This window comes from Rhinatrema bivittatum, chromosome 4, assembly GCF_901001135.1.
Source record: "Rhinatrema bivittatum chromosome 4, aRhiBiv1.1, whole genome shotgun sequence".
In the NCBI taxonomy this organism is placed as follows: Eukaryota; Metazoa; Chordata; class Amphibia; order Gymnophiona; family Rhinatrematidae; genus Rhinatrema; species Rhinatrema bivittatum.
Window position 1 is genome coordinate 110,212,095 of NC_042618.1, and position 25,817 is coordinate 110,237,911.

At 45.2% G+C, this 25,817-nt stretch overlaps 1 protein-coding gene across 7 annotated transcripts in view; it reads left to right on the forward strand.

Annotated features, from left to right (window-relative positions):
- The window catches only part of MGA (MAX dimerization protein MGA), a 660,453-nt gene that overhangs the window by 581,058 nt on the left and 53,578 nt on the right, over positions 1-25,817 (forward strand). For all 7 annotated transcript variants that reach the window (XM_029598656.1, XM_029598662.1, XM_029598663.1 and 4 more), the window contains one exon: positions 11,189-11,365. In XM_029598656.1, the coding sequence (XP_029454516.1) occupies positions 11,189-11,365 (177 nt within the window). The remainder of the gene's footprint in view (positions 1-11,188; positions 11,366-25,817) is intronic.

Here is a 25,817-nt window from a genome sequence, read left to right on the forward strand (position 1 = left end):
AGTCGGTGCCACCGTGCCATCCATCGATTCCTATGCCGGTGCCTCCAATTATTCCTTCGATTCCTTTGGAGCCTAGACCAGTACCTTCAGGCATCCCACCATCCTGTCCCCCTCTACATCCTGGAGGGGCAGGTGCTGATCCCTATGTTACCTTGCCTGATGATTCCTCACCAGACACCGATGATTTGCCTTCACCTTCACCCACTGAAATTAGAAAGTGTTCTCCTCCAGAGGACCTTTCCTTTATAAATTTTGTGAGGGAAAAGTCTGAATTGGTTCCCTTCCAATTACAGACTGAACAGGATGATAGGCATCAGCTGATAGAGTTGCTCCAATTCCTGGATGCTCCCAAGGTAATAACCTCCATCCCTATCCACCAGGTTCTTCTGGATCTCCTGAAGAAGAACTGGGAACATCCTGGCTCCATGGCTCCAGTCCACAGAAAAGCTGACACTACCTATTTGATGCAGTCAGCTCCAGGCTTTCAGAAACCACAACTGGATCACCAATCTTTAGTGGTAGAATTGGCTCAGAAAAGAGCAAAGAGGTCAAAGCCTCATACTTCTTTTCCCCCTGGCAAGGAACAGAAGTTTCTAGATGCCATTGGCTGCCGAGTCTACCAAGGCTCAATGCTCATCTCCCGAATTGCCGCTTATCAGCTCTATATGACCCAATATAATAGGGTCATTTTCAAGCAGATACAAGACTTAACAGACTCCCTGCCTCAGCAATTTCAAGATCAGCTCCAAACCCTAGTAAACAAGGGTTTTGAGGCAGGCAAGCATGAGATCAGATCATTTTATGATATCTTTGATACTGCTACAAGGGTATCTGCAGCTGCTATTTTGGCGAGAAAGTGGGCCTGGCTTAAGTCTTCTGACCTTCGCCCTGAGGTACAAGACAAGTTATCCGACCTGCCCTGTTTAGGAGAATAATCTGTTTGGCGAACAGATTCAACGGATGGTGGCGGAACTTAAGGACTATCATGAGACCCTAAGACAGCTCTCTGATGCCTTCTGACTATTCTTCTAAACAGCCCTTCAAAAAAGACTCTAAAAAGTCATTCTTCTGCCTGAAGAAGTCCTACCCGCCACCAACCAGATCCCATGCCACGAGACCCTTTCAAAAAGCACAGTCTCGTCAAACACATAAACAAAAACCGCAAGCAGCTCCTCAGCCAAGGCCTGCTTCAGGTTTTTGACTTCCACCTAGAGAGCAGCAGCCAGTTTCCATTGCCTCATATACCAGTGGGAGGTCAATTGTGCCACTTCCACAACATATGGCACTCAATCACCTCAGACCAATGGGTACTGGCGACAATTGCTCAGGGTTACCATCTGAACTTTCTCTCCGTGCCACCGGTCTCCCCACCTCTACCGACGTGGAGAACATCCAATCACTCTATCCATCTGGATCAAGAGGTCTCCCTCCTCCAATCCAAGGCAATAGAACCCGTACCCTACTCTCAGCAAGGCCTAGGATTCTATTCCCAGTACTTTCTAATCCCCAAAAAATCGGGAGGCATTTGTCCTATTCTGGACCTACGGGCCCTCAACAAGTACCTCCAGCGAGAGAAATTCAAAATGGTAACCTTAGGCTCACTTCTTCCTCTTCTACAAAGAGGAGACTGGCTCTGCTCTCTGGACCTCCAGGACGCATTCACTCATATTGCGATAACTCCATCTCATTGCATTCCTCAGGTTGCTAGTAGGCCCCAAGCACTATCAATACCGAGTGCTTCCATTCGGCCTAGCATCTGCGCCACGAGTCTTCACAAAAAGCCTCGTCGTAGTTGCAGCCTTTCTCAGGACTCAAGGTGTTCACTTCTACCCCTATCTAGACGACTGGTTAATCAGGGCTCCCACTCAGCAAGCTGCTCTGTCATCCCTCAATCTAACCTTATACACCCTAATTTCGTTAGGATTTCTCGTCAACTACAACAAATCCTACTTAGTCCCATCTCAAACCTTGTCGTTCATTGGGGCAGACTTGGACACCTTGCAGGCAAAGGCTTTCCTGCCTCGACAGCGAGCTCTCACTCACGTGTCTCTTGCACACCAGCTGCAGTCTCAGCACTCCGCGACTGCACACCACTTTCTCATCCTTCTAGGACACATGGCGTCCTCAGTTCAGGTCACACCAATGGCCCGTTTGGCCATAAGAGTCATGCAATGGACTCTACGGTCTCAATGGACTCAAAGCATTCAGCCCCTGTTGACCATTGTCCATGTAACCGACTCGCTCCGTCAGTCTCTAGCCTGGTGGAAAAATCAGATCAATCTCCTCTGGGGCTTGCTCTTTCAGGCTCCAGACCCTCAATTAATTCTCACCACCGATGCTTCCAACCTCGGATGGGGAGCCCATTTGGCCAATCTGCAGACACAAGGATCTTGGTCGCCAGGGGAAGCCAAACACCAAATAAATTTCCTGGAGCTTCAGGCAATCAGATATGCTCTCAGGGCATTTCAGGATCGCCTCTCAAATCAAGTTATCCTGATCCAGATGGACAACCAGGTGGCCATGTGGTACATCAACAAACAGGGAGGCATGGGCTCCTTTCTTCTGTGTCAGGAAGCTGCACAGATATGAGCGGAAGCTCTCTCCCATTCAATGTACCTCAGGGCCACCTACTTGCCAGGAGTGGACAATGTATTGGCAGACAAACTAAGTCGCATCTTTCAACCCATGAGTGGTCTCTCAACTCCTCGGTAGCGAACTCCATCTTCCAACAATGGGGATATCCTCAGGTAGACCTCTTTGCGTCTCCTCAAAATCACAAAGTAGAGAACCTTTTTGCTCTCTCATTCGCAGCAAACACTCTCAGCCCAGAGACGCATTCTCCCTCTCGTGGGCAACTGGTCTACTTTATGCATTCCCTCCACTTCCTCTTCTCTCGAAGACTCTCTCGTGAAGTTACGTCAGGACAAGGGAACCATAATCCTGATGGAAACCACACTTGGCGTGGCCAGTGAGGTGCTAATACTGCAGGATCTCTCCATTCGCAGGTGCATTCCCTTGGGAAAGGACCCGCTTCTGATCTATCAGAACAACGGATGCCTACGCCACACCAATCTTCAAACTTTGTCCCTGACAGCATGGATGTTGAAAGGTTAATCTTTCAACCACTTAACCTTTCTGAACCAGTTTCCCGTGTCTTGATTGCTTCACGGAAGCCTTCCATGAGAAAAGCTTATTCTTACAAATGGAACAGGTTCACGTCATGGTGCTCTTCTCGGTCCCTTGATCCCTTTACCTGTCCAATTATGAAGTTTTTGGACTATCTCTGGCATTTATCAGAGTCAGGTCTAAAAACTTCTTCCATCAGGATGCATTGTCAGTGCAGTAGCCACCTTCCGTAAAGGTATCGGGGATGTTCCTATCTCAGTACAACCCCTTGTAACATGTTTTCTTTTTTTTTTTTTATCATTTAAAGGTTTATTGAACTTTTAACAGTGTCATAGTCACAAGCAATCAAACATGATAACAGGTATACATCATAACAAGGAAATCTGTATACATATCTCAGCAAGAATGAAGGGTATACCCTTCCCAATAAGTAATTCCATAATGAAGCATTGTATAGCAGAAAAGTACAACTGTGTTTTTCTCCCTTCCCCCCCCTCCCCCCTTCTCCATATATAAAGCCAAAATATGAATTGGTGTAGTTGTTTGAATACCACTAATAACCGCCAAGGTCCCTCCCCAGATATGAAATGAAAGCACCCTATGTCTAGGGTCGCATAGCTCGTCAGGAAGAACCATTGGATTGGGCGGATTTCCAACTTGAATATGCTTGCCAAGTCTTTTCAAATTTATGTATGCATTTATGTCGAAAAGCTGTTATTTTAGACAATAAATATATTTTTTCCACTTTCTGTTGTATGACTGCTTTTGATGGTACTCTGGATTCCTTCCAGAACCTTGCAATTTCCAAACGTGTGGCCAACATAACATAATGAGCCAACCTATTAAAATCATCTGGCAATCCTATAAATTTGAGCCCAAGCAACGCCTGAGCCGGTCCAAGAACTGGTAGGCCAGGTACCATATCTCTTATCCATTGATGAATTGCCTTCCACAGCACCTGTAAGATAGGACAATCCCACCACATATGGATAAAGGTTCCCACCTTCCCACAGTTCCTCCAGCATTGCTCAGAAACCCGGGGCATAAATTTGTGTAACCGCTGCGGATACATATACCATCGATACATAACTTTGTAGGTATTTTCTATCATGGACGCAGCAATATAACCTTTCCCAAGTCCTTGGAAGATTGTCTTCCACTTCTGACTAGGGATAACCAGCCCCAGATCCCGTTCCCATGCAAGTTGAAAATTCGATTTTGCCCCCTGCAGGCTTAGCTAACAATTGATAAATTCCCGATAATAGCTGACTAGAGGTGTCAGCTTTCTTACACATTTGTTCAAAAGAGGATTGACCAAGTGTCAAGTGTGTGCCAATCTGGGTAGTTCTAGCAAAATGAGCTAACTGCATATATGGAAAATAAGCTGAATCGGGTAAATTATACTGACGCTGCAAATCAGCAAATGGTCTAATCCCTTTCGGTCCCCAGATGTGGTCCCACTCCAGAATTCCCCGACTCCTCCAAAATTGGAAGGCCAGGTTTTCTTGCCCAGGTCTAAACTCTTTATGATCATAAAGACTGGTGCTGACATGGTATTCTCTCTGTCCCTTGAGTCTATCCCCCTGCTGATACCATAGTGATAAAATATCCAGAATGGAGGGAGATAATACGTTCCCCGGGTCTACAAGCCAACTCCTCTTTGGTTGCCATATGAGACTCCGCAACGGGGTATCCCCAAGAAGTTCCTGATTAATTTGTATCCACTGTTTGGGATGTTTCCCTTTATGCCAATCTACTAATTTTTTTAATTGAGCGGCCCAGTAATAACGGGAAATATCCGGGACATTAAGCCCTCCCAGCACCTTAGACTGAAAGAGCACTCCCCGAGCTACCCTCGGCCTCCGCCCTGCCCAGATAAAATTCATACATTTCCGTTGCCAGATTTGAAGTTGGGACGCTGGAACTTTTATAGGAAGCGTTTGAAAGAGGTATAATAATTTTGGCAATAAGGACATTTTAAATACCGCCATCCACCCCATCCAAGATATGTGATATCTGCTCCATTCTTCCATCTCCTTAACCAATTATTTCCATAAAAGGACGTAATTGAGAGTAAATAGATCATGGGACGCACTAAGTTTCACCCCTAAGTACTTAATATGAGACGATGCCCATCTGAATGGGAATTGTCCTTTTAGAAACTGTTTGGGAGGAAAGATTAATGTTCAAAATCTCCGATTTCTCCCAACAAACTCTAAAACCCGAAACTCTGCTAAATGCTTCCATCTCTGAAATCAAATTAGTAAGTGAGAATTCGGGTCTAGTAAGTGTGAGCAAAATATCGTCTGCATAGAGGGAGAGTTTAGACGAGATCCGTCCCATTGTTAACCCCATGATAGCCTCCTGCTCCCGAATTTTAATCGCAAAGGGCTCTAAAAACAAAGCGAAGAGTAGTGGGGATAGAGGACAACCTTGTCTGGTACCTCGTCCAACTGTAAAAGTTGGAGAGTAACCGCCATTAATCTTTAAGCAAGCCTGAGGGGCATTATATAATTGTCGTAACCACTGTAAGAAAGGGGCTCCAAATCCCATACTCTTCAAGGTAAGAAATAGATATAGCCAGTGAACCATATCGAATGCCTTTTCGGCATCTATAGACAAGGCTATGGTTGGTACTTGATATTGTTTCGCAAACCAAATACTGTCAAAATTCTTGTGAACGTTATCCGCAGTTGTCCTCCCAGGGATAAACCCTGACTTATCTGCATGTACAAGCTGCGAAATATAACAATTTAACCGATTTGCCAGAATTTTCGCCAGGATTTTTACATCAATGTTTAAAAGAGATATAGGCCTGTACGAACCACAGAGAGAAGGATCTCTACCGGGCTTCAATAATATAGTGATCCCAGCCGTGTTGGCCTGGGAGGACAAAACGGATCCCGACCGCAGTGAATTGAAAAAGTTAAGAAGTACAGGCGCTAACACTGTGGCAAACTGTTTATAAAATCTTGGCGTATATCCGTCCAACCCAGGTGATTTACCTGACTTGAGAGTTTTAATGGCTTCTGTAACTTCCAATAAAGTAATGTCTTTATCCATAAACTGCCTTTGGGTAGCTTTTAATTCTGGCAAAGGGATATCCGAAAGATAATGAGCTATGGCCTCAGCGGAAATATTAGAATCTAAACTGTAAAGCTGAGCATAAAATTGATGGAATCTATGCCTAATCGAAGTATTATCTGTCAGCATAACACCGTCTGCACTCTTGATTTTAAGAATAGTAGCTTGAGCTTGCTTACGTTTTAACGTTTGCGCTAGATACTTCCCAGCTTTATTCCCTCCCTCAAAAAACCTCTGTTGCGCCAGGGTTAACTGCTGAGCAATCTTCGCAGAATCTAGTTGCGCTATTTTATCTTTTGTCTCTTGGATAGCCTGTAATGTCAAGGGGTTAGTATTATCGCCCATATGGGAATGTTCTAAGTCCTTGAGGTGCAACAGTAACCCCTGCCGTTCCTTTTCTGTCTGCTTTTTAACGAATGTAGCTCATGAAATAAACGAGCCGCGCAGAACACATTTCAGGCAATCCCATAAGATCCCAGGATCCATCCCCTCAGTATTATTAGTGTTTAGATAATCATGTATTTCCTTAATGATCTGTCGCTGAAACTCACTGTCTTCCATCAGGGAATCATTTAGGCGCCAAAAACGTTGCCCTCTATCATAATTTTGAATTTGTAGCGTAAACCATATGGGCGAATGATCCAACCATACGATCGGCTCAATGTCCACTGCTTGGACCATGTTTATTCGCAGCTTATCCAGCAGGAACATATCCAAGCGAGAATAACAGCTGTGAGGATGCGAATAAAATGAATAGCAGCGGGATTTGGGATAGCGAGAACGCCAGATATCTATCCCAGAAATCAGGGATTGAATGTTTTTTAAAGCTTTCCGGACTAAAGAGGAATCAGAACTGTGCCCCGTTGAATTATCTAATGAGGGATTAAGGGTCGTATTAAAATCTCCTCCCAGAATCACACTCCCTTCTGCCTTATCAGCGATGGTATTATACAGCTGCGTGTAAAAAGCCTCTTTTTGAGAAGTTGGACCATAGATAGATATAAGGGAGTACAGTTCGGTCCCCAATCTTATATTGAGCAGTAAATAGCGCCCTTGAGAATCGGAATGGGAATTCAGTAATTCATATTGTAAATCCTTGCTTATAAGTATCCCCACTCCCGCATATTTAGCGTCTTTGGTCACAGCTGCCCAATACTGATGCGGATAATTAACGTTATTCAGCAATGCCTCGTACCGCTTCCTAAGGTGCGTCTCCTGTAAATATATCACATCTGCCTTCAAGCGCCCCATTTCCTGGAAGAGGAGCCTACGTTTTCGACCTGAGTTTAGGCCCTTAACATTAAGGGATACAAATTTAATAGTAGCCATTTAAATTTCTGGGTCCTTCCTTCAATTGTGCTGTACGGGCAAGGCAAGCACAGCGGAGCCCGTTGCAAATAACAATAAAAGGCCTGACCAATGTAACAGACATGATCGTTCTCCAACTGGAGTAGGTAAACCCTGGTGGATATATGTTTTATCACACCAAAAAATCCCCGTTATAAAACCACAGTTATACATGTGGAGAAGAAATAGCCCCCCCTCCCCCCTTGAACCTCCTGGGAAGGATAAAATCGTTCCCAGCATCTACTTGTTTCAGGCCCATCCTGAAACAAGAACGAAACCTCCCATCCCCACAGCTGCCGTGAATGATTATCGCAGCTAATTATCACAACAGGTACAAGAAATCCAGAAAATGAAACCCAAGCACATGTAGAACAGCATCCCGTAGAACCGAGACTAACAGAATAAGACCATCCATTTACCCACAAGTTGCCAGATCAAATACAGGTAAACCTGAAAAGAGAAAGTTAAAGTAAAGTCACAAATGTCAGGTTAGAGCGCCTTCCTTGGGGCCATCACTAGGATTTCTTCTCAGTCTTCTACCCCCTTTGGGAACTCGCTGCCATCTGGGTATCTCCGGGCGGCGACCTTTAGGGACCTTAGAGTCCGGAACTGGACCTCCACCGTCATGCCCGCCTCCTTCACAGCCTGAACTGCGTCATCAAATGTATGAGCCTTGAAAGATTTCCCATCCAATTGAAACCATATACCAAATGGAAAGAGCCAACGATAGCGCACTTTTGCTGCTGTTAGGGCCATAGTAATTGGTTTAAAAGCTAATCGCTTCCGTAAGGTGGTAGCTGCCAGGTCCGCATACACTGCAATATCATGTTCTTCCCACCGCCAGTATCGTTGTTGCCTCGCAGCTGTACCGATTCTGTCTTTATACATAAAAGAATGAAAACAGACCACTATGTCCCTGGGATTATTTCCTACTCTGGGTCCCAGCGATCTGTGTGCCCTCTCGATCTGGCTACTGTAGGCGGGCTCACCAGCTCCATGCGATTGTTCCCCCATGATCACAGCACAGATTTTCTTAATCACCGAAACACAATCCTTGTATTCTTCACATTCTGGCACTCACTTAAAACGCAAGTTGCAGCTTCTGTTTCTATTTTCAATGTCCTCGAGTTTATCAGAAAGCTCCGTCTGGTGTACTTGTAAGGCAGTAAGTTCCTTTTGTTGTGCAGCCCAGTGCTCTTCATAATTATCCAGGCACGTGTCAGCCTCCGCTATCTGGCGTGCCATGGTTGCATGTTCTTCTCTCATCTCTTTTAATGTATTAGCAATTTCAGCCTTAAACGATTTGATATCTTTACGAAGTTCAATGAACCATGAGTGCATTTCTGCGCGAATCGAGGGCTCATCCGTCAGTCCACGCTCTGCACAATCAGGATCACCCAACTCTCTCATTTCAGAGTCCGCCGCCATTTTGTATGTCTCTGCCTCCGGATCATTTCAGAGTTTGTTATAGGAGAATTTTTGAAAATCAAAGGTAATTTTTTTCGCAGTCATGTTCCGCTAGTGATCCGATGTCGAATGTGTTAGGTTTCAGGTCAAAACGCCACAAATTTCGCAAATTAGCCTCCGTAAAAGCTCCGGTGGATGAGGAGCCCCGCTCTTAGGCGTCCAGCATGGGAAGTGACGTCACTTCCTCCGTAACACGTTTTCTAAAGGGCTTGCTTCACCTCAAGCCTCCACTGCGTCCTCCGGCTCCTTCTTGGGACCTTAACCTGATTTTGGGTCGGCTCATGAAACCACCATTCGAGCCTCTTCAATCCTGTGACCTTAGATATCTCACATGGAAAGTGATTTTCCTTTTGGCAATCACTTCAGCTCGCAGAGTTAGTGAATTACAGGCCCTAGTTACCTATCCGCCTTACACTAAACTTCTGCAGGACCGGGCAGTACTCCGCACTCACCCTAAATTCTTACCTAAGGTAGTTTCGGATTTTCATCTAAATCAATCCATCGTACGATAAGACACTAGTCTTGAGTATCGGTATATCAAAAGTATTTAAATAAATAAAATAAATAAATACTACCTACCTTTTTTCCCAGGCCCCTTTCCGACCCAGGAGAGCAGGCTTTGCATACCCTTGACTGTAAACGGGCTCTAGCGTTCTACCTAGACCGTATAGCTGCCCACGGGAAAATTACTCAATTGTTCGTCTCTTTCCATCCTAACAAATTAGGGCAGCCTGTGGGTAAGCAGACTCTCTCCTCCTGGTTAGCGGACTGCATATCCTTTTGCTATCAGCAAGCGGGCATTCCATTTCAAGACCATGTTAAGGCACACTCTGTGAGGGCCATGGCGACCTCAGTAGCACACCTACGATCAGTGCCGCTTTCTGACATTTGCAGGGCTGCCACCTGGAGTTCTCTCCATACCTTTGTAGCCCACTATTGCTTGGAAAAAGCCGGAAGACAAGATTCCATCTTCAGCCAGTCTGTCCTTCGTAACCTGTTTACAACGTGATGACGTACCAACACCCTTCCGCCTGCCCGTTAGGGTTCAGGATTCCCTCGACCAAATTATATTCTAGTCCTAGTGCCTTGCGCACCTGGATACATTTGGTGCTTTTCTCGGACATCCTTAGCTCGGTACTCGCCCATATGTGAGGACTACCATCCTGCTTGTCCAGTGAGAAAGCAAATGTTGCTTACCTGTAACAGGTGTTCTCACAGGACAGCAGGATGTTAGTCGTCATGAAACCCGCCCGCCGCCCCGCAGTATTGGGTTCATTACGTTTCTTATTTATTTTTCGGCACTGCCTGTAGCTTTTAAACAAGACTGAAGGGGGACCCCTGCTGGCTGCAGGGTTGGTGCCATGCTGGGCATGCCCAGTAGGGGCCAGTCAAAGTTCTGGAAACTTTGACAGATGTTTTTTATGATTGGGCTCCATCCTGTGATGTCACCCATAAGTGAAGAGTAACATCCTGCTGTCCTGTGAGAACACCTGTTACAGGTAAGCAACATTTGCTTTCTATATAATGGTATAGAAAAGTTGTACAAATAAATAAATAGCATGAGCTCTGGAGTGGTAATTAATAGGTTTCATGCAGGGCATGGATAGCTAGGCCCTGCATTGTGCAGCACACAGAGTGCATATAGCACCACCTCATCTTCCTCCACCTGACCTTCCTCCATTGAGTCCTTCTGGCGTCTCATCCCTAGGTTGAGTGAGACAGAGAAAACATGAGTGAGTGTTGGGAACAGCAGAAGTGGAGGAGCTCTGGCAGCCACATGCGACAGCCATGGCAACTGAGTTAGCCGCTATATCAGATTGTTTGTATCTACCTTATTATATAGAGGGGACTGGTTCATTGTGATGGGTTCATGTATGTCTCAGCCCCCTCTCTCCCTTTGTTTTAAAATTTGGAAGAGAGAGTAATGGGACTTTCAGTGCCTCTCTAGCTCTTCTTTTGACTATATGAGTACTTTTCATGTCCCCACTGCCTGGCCCTGTTAATGTCACTGTGCCTTGGGCTTAAAAAGATTGGGAAACACTGTTCTAAACTTCTTATTAGACTTGAAATACCTTCTCTGTTGTTAGATTCAATAGTCTGTGACAAAATAACACAATTACTTATCCTCCACTATACAACTTTACTCCTTTTTTTACTTTTACAGAGGAGACCCCAGCATCTTCTGTCTCTCTAACTACTGCCAGTCTGGTGATGACCCCTCAAGGCCAAGTATTGACTCTTAAGAGTCCCCTTATGCCAGCACAGGTAACTGCTGTTCCCTCTGCCATCCAGCAAGTTGAACTAGCTCCCCAAACCCCCAGCAACACAACATCACAGCCAGGTAAGTAGCATAATCAGGTTGTGAGAAGATTCAGCAGCAAAAATAAAAAGCAGCAGAGAGGGCTCAGCCTGTAAAATCCAGACAATAAGAGCAGATATAAGTATGAGCCTGGGGTACAAGTGATTGGGAACTTGGTGTGATACACATGCTTATTATTTGTTTGTCTCTAATAATTATCCTTTTGGCTAATTCCTGCTGCTGCTACTACTAAATTTTTGTAACCCTACTAGATGTTGTATCTTCTATTACACTTCTCAGAAATCAGTACTAATTGGCTCTACCTCTTAAGTTGATTAATAGACCAGCACACCTGGAAGTCTTTTAACCATGTATCATCTGACAAGGTTCCTCTAATTTCCTTCCAAAATCAGTCCTTCCCAAGTCTTTTGCAAGTCTCAAATGGGAAATGGCTGCTGGAGCCTTTAGTAAATCTCATTTAAAATAATGCCATTCTTTAAAAATCCAAAAACACCCTAAACTAAAGGAGCCTACTTTCTCTGTGGAAAAGCATCACAATTCAGCCACACAGTATGGGTGACATCTTTCAACAAAGCCAAGTCGAACTCCTTTTTCTTTCACTGCTCAGAAAGTTTTAGTTTCACTTTCTGAGCATGTGCAGAACTTCCACACTATCGTCACCACACACCCTCTTCTTGAAGTCTGATTTTATTTGCTTCGCAGATAATCAGACTTTATCTCTCTCTCAAAATGCATCACCGGAGTACTCAAAACTTCATATTAAAATGTTGGAAAAGAAGGGTGTAAAAGCTCTTTCAAAGCATGTAGAAAATGCAGGCATAAGATGTCAATTTTGGGTCTACATATTTGCTTGAGATGTCTTGGACCAGACCTTAATATGACAAATAATGGCCCCTACAGCAAAATGTCCCAGCGGGCCTAAGCTTTTCAAGATCATCAGGTCAAGATAAGTAATTCCTCTTCAGATCGAGGAAAAAAGAGAGACCAATTACTGCCCTCGGGCTCTTCCTCGAAAAAACACCAAACAAACTCATCGATGCCAGAAGATTCTATAGTGCCAAACCGTCAGTAAAACTGGTGCCAAAAGATAGCAAGTCTGTGCTGAAGTAGTCAGCACCAATGACTCTATGCAGAAATGTCAAGGTGCACATGAACCGGCACCGAAGCAACATGGCGCCTATGAGGAGTTAGTGGCAAAACATCATGGAACCGATGAGACTTGGCGCTGACATGGCACTGCTGGTGCGTCAAAGATCAAAAACTCATGACATCAATTCAAAAGAATCAAAACACATTGGAGACTTCAGAATCTCGAAGTCAAGGCACAATAAAGATGCCAGTGCTTCAGCACCAAATCAATCCACAGACGAAGGATTGTCATAAGGCAGTCATCAAGAGACAACTCAAGTACAGAAGAAAGACAAATACGTTTTTCATCAAGTAGCAACTTCCAGTGTTGGTAGCAGGAATACAACCACCCACAGGAAGCAGGCTTCTACCTTCTTATCCAGAATGCCTTCTTCTCTGGAATGCCATTCCTTTGTCCAAAAATTGTGGATGTATTTCGTGACTGTTTATATGAAAGAAAAACCAAAGCATAAATCTAGGCAACAATGTCCAATTCTAGAGAAATATTTATTTATTCATTTTTATATACCGACATTCAACATTAGTTATCACATCAGTTTACATAGAACAAACTGAGAAATAAAAAAGTTACAATGCAGTAAGGAGTGATAAGTTGGAGAGTAAAGGTAGGGGGAGAGAGATTTAATTGATAGATAAAGCGGACAAAGAAAAATATAAAATTGAATTAGATAACAAGAAATTAGAGAGAGGGGTTTCTCTGATGTATATTTAGGTGTGCAAAGGATAGGCATTCTGTATAATTTTATTAATATAGGACTGATGATGATTGGTGAGAGTATATAAGAGTCAATGGAAAGGTAAAAAGGAAAGGAGAATAGGCTAGAGATGGGTGTGGGAGAGCTGAGTGGTGAACTTTTCTCATCCTGTTGTGAATGCCTTTTTGAATAGCCATGTCTTTAGTTTCTTTTTGAAAGTTTGTGATGACGGTTCAAGTCTTAAATCGATGGGGAGGGCGTTCCAAAGGGGTGGTCCAGCTATTGAGAAGGCACGTTCTCTGGTTGAGTTGTGGTGGGTGAGTTTTGGGTAGAGAGTTGCAAGAAGACCTGTGTTAGCAGAATGTAGATGTCTCTGTGGGATTTGAAAGTGAATTAGTACATTCATCCAATCTGTTTGGTTGTTATATAAGGTTTTGTGTATGAGGGATATAGTTCTATATTGAACTCTGTAGAGGATCGGTAACCAATGTAGCTCCTTGAGTACTGGGGTGATGTGGTCAGATCTTTGGCTGTTGGTAAGTGATCTTGCTGCTGAATTTTGTAGAAGTTGTAGTGGTTTAATAGTGGAAGCTGGAAGACCAAGGAGTATTGCGTTGCAATGGTCAAGTTTGGAACACAAGAGGGCTTGTAATGCTATTCGATAGTCCTGAAAGTGCAGGAGAGGTTTGATCCTCTTTAAGACTTGAAGTTTAAAGAATCCTTCTTTAATTGTGTTGTTGATATGTTTTTTAAGATTTAAATCAGAATCTAATGTGATTCCTAGTTCTTTTGTATCGAGTATTATTTCTTTGTTTGTAATGTAGTTGTTGAGTTGGGGGTCAGATGTAGGTGAGGCTTTGTTACATATATAAAGTATTTCAGTTTTATTGTGGTTGAGGGTAAGGGCCATCTGTATTAGTAGTTTTTGTATTTTATTGAGGTGGGTGTTCCAGAGATATAGTGTATTAGCCAAGTTGTCATTTATTGGGAGGAGAATTTGAACATCATCAGCATATATATAATATGATAATTTAAGATCTGAGAGGAGTTTGCATAAAGGAAAGAAGTAAATATTGAAAAGTGTAGATGATGAGGATCCTTGCGGGACACCATGTGGAAGGGATATTTGTCTGGATTCTGTGTTATTAGTTCTGACTATGTATGATCTATTAGATAGGTACGATGTGAACCAGCTGATGGTGGTGTTACATAGTCCAATTTCCTTTAATCTTTTCAGGAGGATGCTAAGGTTTATGGTATCAAAGGCTGCAGAAATGTCAAGGAGTTTGAGGATATATTTCTGGCCTTTATCTAGTCCTTTGAGGATGATATCAGAGAGAGATAGTAGAAGGGTTTCTGTGCTAAGAGTGCTCCTAAGTCCATGCTGTTCTGGGAAAAGCATTTTATGGTTATCTAAATATTCTGAAAGTTGTTGATTGATGATTTTCTCTAATACTTTGAATATGAAAGAGAGGTTGGAAATAGGTCTGAAGCTGGTGATATCAGATTGATCCAGATGTGTTTTTTTGAGAGTTGGTTTGATCACAGCACATTTTAATTTGTCTGGGAATATGCCTTCATTTAATGAGAGATTTATTATGTCTGCAATTGGCCTGATGATGATGTTGGATACTAGTTTGTGTTTTTATTGGTATGGCATCAATTGGGTGTGATGCAGGATTCATTTTTTGGATGATATGAACTTCAGTGGAGGCTGTGGTTTCAAAAAGAGATCATTTTGAGTTAGATTTATTTGGAAGGGCTGTAATCTCTTCATCCGTTGTTGGAATTTTCATGGTAAAGTTGATGATTTTGTCTCGGAAGAAAGAGGCAAAATTGTCTCATGTGATCAATTGGTTGCCTGTTGGTGGAGGGGTTTTGTCAGGCTGTGTGAGGTCTTTGATATATGTGATAAGTTCTCTGCGGTTGAATTGGTAGTTATGTATCTTTTCAGCATAGTAGTCTTTTTTGGCTTTATTAATATCCGTTTTGTATATATAGAGAATAGTTTTGTATTTATCTTTTAATTGATCTGTTGGGTTTTTTCTCCATTTTTTTTTTCTGTTAATGTTAGGATTTTTTTTATTTTCTTGTTCTTGGGTGTACCATGGGGCTTTGTAATTGGATTTTGGTTTAATTACCTTCCGTATGATTGGGCATTTATTTTTTGCTATTTCTGAAGTGATGGCGAGCCAGGAGTTTACAGCAGAGTTGGTATCAGACTTATTTAGAGTTTTTAAATTTTTAGGTAGGATTTCAATTAAATCATCACTGGAGCATGGTTTGTTAAATTCGATACATTTGACTTGATTGTGATGTTCAAAATGGAAGTAGTTTAGATAAAGTTTAGTTTCAATGAGTTTGTGATCAGACCATGGGAGATCTGTGGTTGAAGGTGGTTCTTTGAGCTCGATCTTGTCATTTATGAATATGAGGTCTAGAGTATGGCCTGATCTTTGGGTTAAAATAAAAACTTCCACCATTATATTTTGCTGCTTCCAAGGAAGAAACAAGAGATGAACCTACTGATACCATTGAAATACTATCATAGTTTGTATGCTTCCCATGATAGCTAGTCCAACATTTTCTCAATAGATCCACTCTCTGACTCATCTCCAGAGTCACCACAAAGCTCTACACCACCGAAAGATATAACATACCCAGCAATTATACAGAAAATGTCAGAGGCAATACCCTTCAAATTCAAAGAGGAACATGAAACATCAACAGAATTAATGGGAGTTCTACAATTCATATAACCAACAAAACAAGTCAAAGCAGTACGGATGCATGCAGCTTTATTAAATGAACAGACTAAAATATGGAAAACACCATAGCCATCACACCAGTGGCAAAAAAAATTGATAGCAAATACAGAGTGCAATCCTGTTCAGGAATTACAAAAGTTCAGCTCCCACATGAATCTCTAATAATAGAGTCCGCAATGAAAGAGGTGATAAAAATAGACAAACTTACAGAATCTTAAAGAAATTTCACAAATGTTGCCAAAAGATTTAAAGCTTCATGACTTTTAGTCTCTGCAGTAGCAGCAAGAAGACTAGCATGGCTTAGGACTTCTAGCCTAAGAGAAAATATACATGACAAAATAGCAGATATATCATGTACAGAAAATAATCTGTTTGGAGACGAAGTCAATGAAACTGTGGAGGTAATCAAGAATCAAAATACAGCACTCCAGTCTTTCAACATTGCAGATAGTGTCGCAGAGAAGATACAAAAATGAGGCAAATGTCCATACAATTACTATAAGAAACCCTTACTTACAGGCAGCATCCTATAAATACTTCAGTAGTTGCAGCAGCCAACTCAACAAGGACAGCAACAACAAATGAGGCCAAGAAATAGAGAAGACCTCAGCAGAGACAAACACAGCAGCCTCCTTAAAGGCAGATCTTGGGATTTTAACCTGAAGATAACCAGAACTCAAGATCCCTTCCCAGATGTTTTGGTAGAGAGAATATGTCAATATTTCAAACATCAATGGAGTCTTAATCACTGCCAGAGAATGGCTATTGAGCATTTCCTAGTGTGTAGCAGATGGATTCAGGACCAATGGGTATAGTGTGCTCCTGATAGCAGTTGGAGACTGAGTCAGATTTCAATCTGACGTCAGCACCAGTACATATACCCATGCAGGAAGCTCTGCTCTTCAGTGTTTTCCGTCTCCATAGCAGTTCGGGACTCTATACATGCTTGCTCAGCGTTAGAGTATTCAAACCAAAGAAAAAAGAAAATTCCAAACAAAGAAGAAAACTGATGAACCAATTGCGAAACCTGCTAGGAGGTCCCCACCCCAAAGTATGGGACTACCTCCAATTCCCAGCACAATTGAGGAGGCTGTGAGGGAGAATAGCCAAGGTCAAAAAAGACCTGAGGTGAATGCCTGTCAGCCCCACTGCTTTTGCCATTACTAGAAGGATTCAGGGGTGGATTGGCCTATCGGGGGATCGGGCATCCCCCAGTGGGCCGGTCAAATTGATCACATGATAAAAGGTAGTAGCGTGATCTCTGTTTTCCCATGCTCTGGTGAATGGCCCAGAAGAGCCATAGTCAGAACCTGGCCAGCAGAACCCAAATGGGAGAAGAAAGGCTGTGGGCTGCTGCCAGAGCCCAAGCCAGCAGCGGCTAAAGAAAATGAAAGGAGAATGCAGGCTGCTGCCAGAGCCCAGGCCAGTGGAGGCCGAAGAAGAAAATAAGAGAGGATGGCAGTGGTTGAAGAAAAAAAAATGAGGCTGTTTTTATGAGAAGGTACCTGCTTTTGTGAGTGTGAGAGTGAGAAACAGCCTGCTTTGTATGTATGTATGTGTGTGAGAAGAAACTTGCTTGTGTGTGTTTGAGAGAGATCATGAGAAAGAACCTGTGTGTGTATCTGTGAGAGAGAGAAGCCTGCTTCCTTTGCACTCAGGTAAGTAGTAATTTCTCATTACAAATTCAAGCAATCAGGTAGCAATTTTGCATAAACAAACAGGGAGGATCTGATTCCTACTAACTTTGCAAAGAAACACTTGCAATATGGAACTGGACAATAGCAAAAAGAATGTAAATCATGACAATTATCTACCTTTCAGAAAAGGACAGTCTCCTGGCAGACAGGCTGAGTCGCCAACTACAGTCTCACGAATGGTCACTCAACGACCAAGTTTTGAAAAACATTTTCAAACTTTGGGGACAACTTGTAGTAGACCTTTTTGCATCTCCACACAATCACAAAGTTCCTCAGTTCTGCTCAAAAACACCATCACAGAATGCGGAAACAAGATGCATTCCTTGGAACAGAGGCCTAACATAAGCCTTTCTTTCCACCAGCTCCACTGATTGCAAAAATGATCCTAAAATGCAGAAAAGACAAAGGAACCATAAGTCTAATAATACCATATTGAACATGACAAAGTTGGTTCCCACAGCTACACAGACTAGGCCAAATATCACCAATCAAATTACCGATTATCCAAGCGCTCCTTTCTCAATACAGAAGAGTCCTTCATCCAAATCTCAATAAATTAGCATTAACAGTGTGGATATTTAAAGATGAATAATATAAACCCTATAAATGTTACAAGAAATAACAATATTTTTAATCACCATAACTTCCACACAATAGAGTAAGTGAATTGCAAGCTCTTGTCACATTACACACAGAGATATTCAAGTGAAACTAAAACTTTGGGCTGTGAGATAGGAGGAGCCCGACATAACGCCAATGAATAATGTCATCCATACTGTGTGACTGATTGTTTTGCTGTCCACAAAGAATGCCTGTTATAGGTAAGCAGCTTTGTTTTCTGGGACATTGCATGTGCATATCCATTGTCTGCAAATACGCATAGATCTGTAAGAACACACTCTGTCCTGATGTCCCCAAACCCTATCCCAATATGTCCTGAACATTTGGTGTGGCTAGGATATCAAACACGCAAGTTATTAGAGGGGGGGGGACGACACATGATAAGCCTTCTTTCTCCAAGTGCAAGCAGGATAGCAGTCTCCACAAGTGGGTGATGTCATCAACAGAGTCTGAGAGGGATCCCTTTATTAGAAATTTCTACAACAGAGGTGTCAAACTCTGGTCCTTAGGGGGCCATAAGCTAGTCTAGTTTTCAGAATACCCCTAATGAATATACATGAGAGAGATTTGCATATAAGTGAGATATTGTGCATGCAAATGTATCTTATGCATATTCATTAGTTATCCTGAAAACTTGAATGGCATGCTGCTTTCAAGGACTGAAGTTGGACACGCATGTTCTAAAGCTTTAGTCAGTTCTCAAAGAGCATGCATAAAATGACCTATCTCATTATTGTCGCACAGGGTCCATTTCAGTCTCATTGTCTGCAATTCCACATGGACATTTTTCTCTTCACAGATACATTTTTCAAGTGATTTTCTTTTTTCTGGTTGACCAGTTCCTGCTGGGCTTGCTTACATATGAAGCCTTTCATTAGGCCTCCTGTTGTGTCTTGTGATCCCAGCTGATGAACGCTGTCTTTTAACCACTGTGCTCCTGTGATCTGAAGTTCCTGAGCTAAAAGGTCATTTTTTGTGCCAATGATTTTGGTGCACAGAATCAGCGAGCTCCTGGCTCTACTGACTTATTCATCTTATATCAAGTTTTATCATGATAGGATGGTTCTGCACATGCATCCTAAGTTTCTGCATAAGATGGTGTTGGAATTCCATCAGAGCCTATCAATCTTCATTCCAACATTCTTTCCCCCGGTGAACACGTACTGCACAGTTTGGACTGAAAAAGAACCTTTGCCTTCAACCTAGAGTAGACTGAAGCCCATAGAAAATCCATCCTTCCTGTACATACTTAGATCATTCCAGACCAGTGGATTTTAGATCCCTACCAGCAGATGGAGTCAGAGAACAAAACTTTGGACACTGCTACATAAGAAAGAGTGCCACCTTGAGTCCTTCAGTATCTCTCTGACTCCAGCAGTCTAGGATTTAGTTAAAAAAAAAAAAAAAAGTTGCAGTTTAGAAAGATTTATATAGGCTAGTTGGTCTTTGCTCCCTGAGGTGTTAAACACTCGTGCAGGCCATCCCTCAGGTGGAGCCAGGCATAGCTCAGGTGTGGTGGTCGCGGTAAGGGCCGCTTGAGGGAGTTCCGTGCTTGGCCGCGTGGTTGCATGGTTTGCTGCATGGCACCCAAATCAAAGATGACCACCTGCCACGCATGCGGCGCGGCAGGGGAGAAATTGGATGCGCGATCCCTCCCTGCGTGTCTAGCCAGGAGGGCCCTTCGGGAGGGGGCTGTCCTGGCAGACTGGGCCTCCTTTCGGCCGGGATGGCTGCCGTGTCTGCGGATGCGGAGACTGCTGATAGCGCAAGGAGGGGGGATTCCCCTTCTCTTCTGTCCCCAATGGAGACTGGCCATGCAACTGCGGAGGATGATCCACAGCGTGACATCTCTCGGGGGGGGGGGAGGATTAGCAAGCTGGCTTCTCCCCAATGTACGTGCTGCTTCTTCATCAAGCATTTTTGGCCCATCAGAAAACCGGAGTGAAAAGGGCCGCAGAGCGACCAGTGGAACCAGTCAGAGGGAGCTCCAAGCATGCGGTCCAAGGGCCTCCTGACATCCTTCCGCATCTGGGTCTTCACCCAGCACGGGGATACCTTACCTTCGGGGACGATTCACAGGGAGTCCTGCACCTGAGTGACCCTCCAGATCCTCCAGGGGCGGACCCAGATGTCGGTACCTCCCCTGAGTGATGGTTCCAAAGATGACCTGACCTTGGATGAGTTCCCCGTCTCGGAGGGGATGACCCTCGGGTCCTTCGTCTGCTCAAGCTGAAAGAGCTGTGACCCTTGCTTCCCCAGGTTCTGGAGGAGTTGGGGGTTAAGATCTTCCAGAAAGAGTCTGATAATGAGGGGATCAATCCAGTTCTTGATGGACTGCAAGGCCCGACGACATCTTTCCCGCTGCCCATGAAGATCAGGAAGTTGGTCATCCAGGAGTGGAACTCCCCAGATGTCGGTTTGAAGGTGGGCAGAGCAATGGCTAAGCTTTATCCCCTTGTGCAGGAGACCTTGGACCTCCTGAAAGTTTTGCCGGTGGATGTCGCTGTTTCGGCAATCACTAAGAAGATGACCATCCTGGTGGCTGGGGCGGCGGCGTTGAAGGACATGCAAGATCGCAGTCTGCAAATTCAGCTGAAACGGTTATTTGAGGTCTCTGCTCTGGGTCTGCGTGCAGCAGTGTGTGCCAGCAAGATGCAGGGAGCCTGTCTGTGTTGGGTCCAGAAGGCTTCCGAGGGTGATAAGTCTGGTGCTCTTTCCTTGCAAGTGGCCTGCCTGGAGGCGGGGGCTGCCTATGTGGCGGATGAGTTGTATGACTTGGTCCGTACCTCGGCCCGTAGCACAGTTTCCTCCATTGCAGCCCGCAGGCTATTGTGGTTGTGGAACTGGTTGGCGGACTTGTCTTTCCAGGTGCAACTTTGTAATCTTCCCTTTAAGGGAAAGCTTCTGTTCGGCAAAGATTTGGACCAGTTCTTGAAACTGTTGAGGGAGATGAAAGGCTATAGGTTGCCGGAGGATAGGAGACAGTCTAAGAAGGTTTTCCCGTCCCGAGCTCGCTTCAGGGACTCGCATAGATTTCGCGCCAGTAAACCTGTTCCTCCTCCCATGTCCAAGCCGAGCCTTGGTCGTCAGCAGTCCTTTCTTGGGGGCCATCGGGCGTCCAGGGATGGCGCAGGCCTGGGCGCGGAAGGCTGCAAGCTTGCCCAGTGAAGCCAAGGGTCCCCACCTCTGCGTGGAAGCTGTAGGAGGCAGATTATCCAGCTTCTACGAGAAGTGGGAAAGGATTACTTCGGACCGTTAGGTCTTGAAGGTGGTCAGGCACGGTTACACTCTAGATTTCTGGTGGCCGGTCCAGCACATCTTTGTAGAGTCTAATTGGTTTCGCAAGGCAGGAGAGAAGCAGTATGGGCGACGGTGTGGAGGTTACTCTACCTGAACGCCATTTGCCCAGTCCCTCCTGCGGTACAGAGCCAGAGTCGGTACTCAGTGTACTTCGTGGTGCCAAAAAAAGAGGGCTTCTTTCATCCTATCCTCGACTTGCAGAAGGTGAAAAGGTGCCTGTGAATTTCCAGGTTTCGCATGGAGATGCACACAGTGATTGCGGTGGTGCGCAAAGGGGAGTTTCTAGCATCTCGACTTGATGGAGGCGTACCTGCATATCCCGATCTTCCAAGACCATCAGAAGTTCTTAAGGTTCAAGGTACTGGGTCAGCACTTTCAGTTTTGAGCGCTTCCCTTCGGTCTGGCCACTGCACCTCGCACATTCACCAAGGTGATGGTGGTGGTGGCAGCAGCTCTACGCAAGGATGGGATATTGGTGCACCTGTATTTGGACGATTGGCTCATCCGGGCGAAGTCTCGGGAGGACTGCGAGAGGTCACTTCAGACAGGGATGAACACATTACGGTCTCTCGGTTGGATCATCAATCTGCAAAAGAGCCATCTGGTGCCCACACAACATCTTATGTACCTGGGAACGCTATTCGATACTCAGGAGGGCAAGGTATTTTTGGCGACAGGCAGAGTGCTGAAGTTAGTCTCAGGTGCAATGCCTTCTTTGTTGGAGGACTCCCAACAGATTGGGATTATCTCCAAGTCCTGGGTTCCATGGCGTCCACTTTAGAGTTAGTACTGTGGGCCTTTGCACACATGAGACCTTTACAACGTGCGCTCTTCTCCAGGTGGAGTCCCTTATCGGAGCAGTTCCATATCCCCCTGCCTCTTTTTCGGGAACCCAAAAAAAGAGGGCTCCTTTAGTTCTATCCTCGACTTGCAGAAGGTGAAAAGGTGCCTGCAAGTTCCCAGGATTCGCATGGAGATGCTGCACATGGTGATTGCTGCGGTGCACAAAGGGGAGTTTCTAGCGTCTCTTTTTTCTATTGTGTCTCTTTTTTCTATCACGTCAAAACTTGGAAAAGGGGGTGGATATGCCCCCCCCCCCCCCCCAGATTGGGTAGTGATATCCACGGATGCCTGCCTCTCAGGATGGGGGGCTATTTGTCAAGACAAGATGGCTCAAGGCCTGTGGCGAAGAAATCTTGGTCCATCAACAGACTTGAAACCAGGGCAGTTCATCAAGCCCTTCAAGTGTTTCTGCCCTTAGTCCGGGGACGGATGGTGTGTGTCTTGTCCAACAACACAATGACTGTTGCGTATATCAACAGACAAGGGGGAACAAGAAGCCCCACAGTAGATTTGGAGGCACGCCGATTGTTCGCCTGGTGTTGTTATTTGTGATGGTTGTGGGTGGATCCTTGGGCCGGTGGCAGCTGACCACGCCCTCAGGGAAAGATCCCGAGAGGGACCACCGGTCAGGCTCAGAGTTGGGAGACAGACACACACAAGTTATTTTATTAAACAGTTTTTGAGAACCACCAGAGGTGGCAGTAGTGAGCTGGAATAGACTGCCTGGGCTGTAGTCCCTCAGGCACTGGAACAGCGATCCCAGGAAGACTGAGCTGTAGAGAAACTAAGATAGTGAGTAGGCAGAGTTCAGGAACAGAACCTTGATAGTAACACTCACACTGTAGTCTCTTAGAATAGCCCAGGAGCTGGAATGAAGTAGGCCCTCAAGGAACAAGTACCTGAGAGAGAGTTGGTAACTCACTGGTGGTGTAGGCAGCGGTGACTTCCTGGCAGAAGATATATTCAGTAGCAGGTCCGGGAACGTGGGCCCTCGAGGAGCAAGTACCAGATCCAGACTGTGACCTGAAAAGTAAAAGAGAGAGCGAGGCCCCCGAGGAGCGGGTACCCCTGGTAAAGTCCGAGGAGGCAGAGTAGCAAGGTATGCGGAAAGCAAATCCCATCCGCAGCGATACCTGGAGGCAGCTAGGTAGGAAACCCTTTGCTAACTCTATTAGTTAGCGAAATGAAAGACCTTTAAATACCCGAAGATGATGACATCATCTCAGGGAGATGCCCCTGAGGTTCGCACCACTGCTGGTATTTGAGTCGGGGCCGCGCGCGCCCTTAGGCCTCAGGAGAACATGGCGGAAGACAGCGTCTAACCGGTTCGGGAACGCCGGAGGAGGTCGGCAAGATGACGCCGCAGCATCCAAACTTCCATCAACCCAGGAGGGAGTCGCCAAAGAGGTAAGGAGGGCGGAGTGGAGACGTCGGGCAGCGACGGTCGCAACACCTGGGCCGAGCTTCACCTCGGGGGGTCTCGCCGCGTCGCATGTTGCAGATGTAGAGAACGTGCAGATGGACTTTCTCAGCAGACAGCAGTTGGACCCAGGAGAGTGGGAGTTGACATCCGAGGCATGGAACCACATTTGTGCCAGGTGGGGCACTCCCCAGTTGGATTTGATGGCAACGCGAACCAACTTGAAGACAAGGTTCTTCAGTCGAAGGAAGGAGAGCAGATCGGTGGGGCTCAATGCCTTGGTGTGTCCGTGGCCCATGGGAATCCTTCTTTATGTCTTCCCTCCATGGCCTTTCATAGGCTGCGTTCTAAGGCAGATCGAAGCACATTCAGGGGTCGATGGTGCTCATTGTGCCGGAGTGGTCCAGATGTCCCTGGTTTGCAGATCTGGTGCATCTGGCGGAGGAAGACTCTCTTCGACCGGCTCATCTTCCGCACCTGCTTCAACAGGGACCCATATTCTCAGATCGGGAGGATCACTTCTGTCTCGCGGCTTGGCTTTTGAGAGGAGGAGGTTGCTCCTGAGGGGATATTCGGAGCCGGTCGATGTCATGCTTCTTCAGGCTCGGAGGCCCGCTATGTCAATTGCGTATGTCAGGGTTTGGAAACGGTTTGAAGAATGATGTCTTCAGAAGGAGCTGAAACCCGCAGTGATAGAAGTGTCTCAAATATTAGACTTTCTTCAGCAGGGGTTAGCTATGGGCTTGGCGTTTAATTCGCTTTGAGTGCAGGTAGCGGCCTTAGGCGCCTTTCGAGACAGTTCTCAGGTTCAGAAACTGGCAGCACATCCAGATATTATCCGGTTCCTTAAAGACATCAAGCATTTGCGTCCACAAGTGCACAGGGTGTGTCCGGATTGGAGCTTAAATTTGGTTGTCCGAGCGCTCTGCGGGGCTCCGTTTGAGCCTTTGCGGAGGACATCATTGAAAGACTTAACTATCAAGACAGTTTTCCTAGTAGCCATATGTTTGTCAAAGAGAATTTCGGAGCCACAGGCTTTATCTTGTAGGGACCCTTTCCTGTGGATTTACAGTGACAGGATTTCCTTGAGAACAGTGCCGCCTTTTGTGCCCAAGGGTAGTCTCTTCCTTTCATGTTAATCAGACAGTGGAGCTTCCAGGCTTTCCGGAATGGTCACGAAGTTCTCCCCAGAAGAGGGAGCAGCCATTTCCCTGTACGTACCTGGATCAGTCCAGACCCTGGATTATGTCACTAATCCAGCAGAGGGAGGCAGAGAAAACATTCTAATGACTCTGACATATACCCTGGAGCACCACCTGCAGTCAATCAGTATTTCTCTGTCTCCCAGCAGAGGTGGATGTTCCTAATCCCTGCAGTCTGTGGTAGTTTATTTTTTAGTCAGGTAGTTTAGGAGTTAATTTTTTGCAGACTTTCTTTTTCTTTTGAAGAGAGCCTGTTCTTTTCATTTAAGTTATTTAAAAAAAAACCAAAAAGGTTTTATTTTTCTTCACAGCCGTTTCACTGCCTCCCGGGAGGTTGCCAAGTCCTGGGAGGACTATCCCTCCTGTTTTTTGAGGCTGCCGGAGTTGGGGAGGTTTTGAACCCAGCAACCACTCCTGGCAGGGGTGATACCGGGGGGGGCCCGGCTCACTCACCCTACTTGGAGCAGCTCCTGGAGGCCGCGGCGTTTCGGTCAGGTAAAAAATAAAAATAATTCTTCACAGCTGAATCGTTGTTTACTTACTTTTTGGTGTTCGGTGGGCCCGTGTCTTTGTTTTTCGCCAGGGTTTCTTTTCGTTTTTTAGTTTATTTCATACTTTTTATTTTGCGCCGTTTTTTCTTTATAAAGTCGCAAGGCGCGGCCTGCCGTGCTTGTGGAGATGCGCGCGCGTCTCTGCAGGGAGAGTCTCTGTTCATCCTGTCTCCCCGGGGGGGAAGGTTCATCAAGTTTGCCGATAACAAAAGGGACTCAGCCACTTC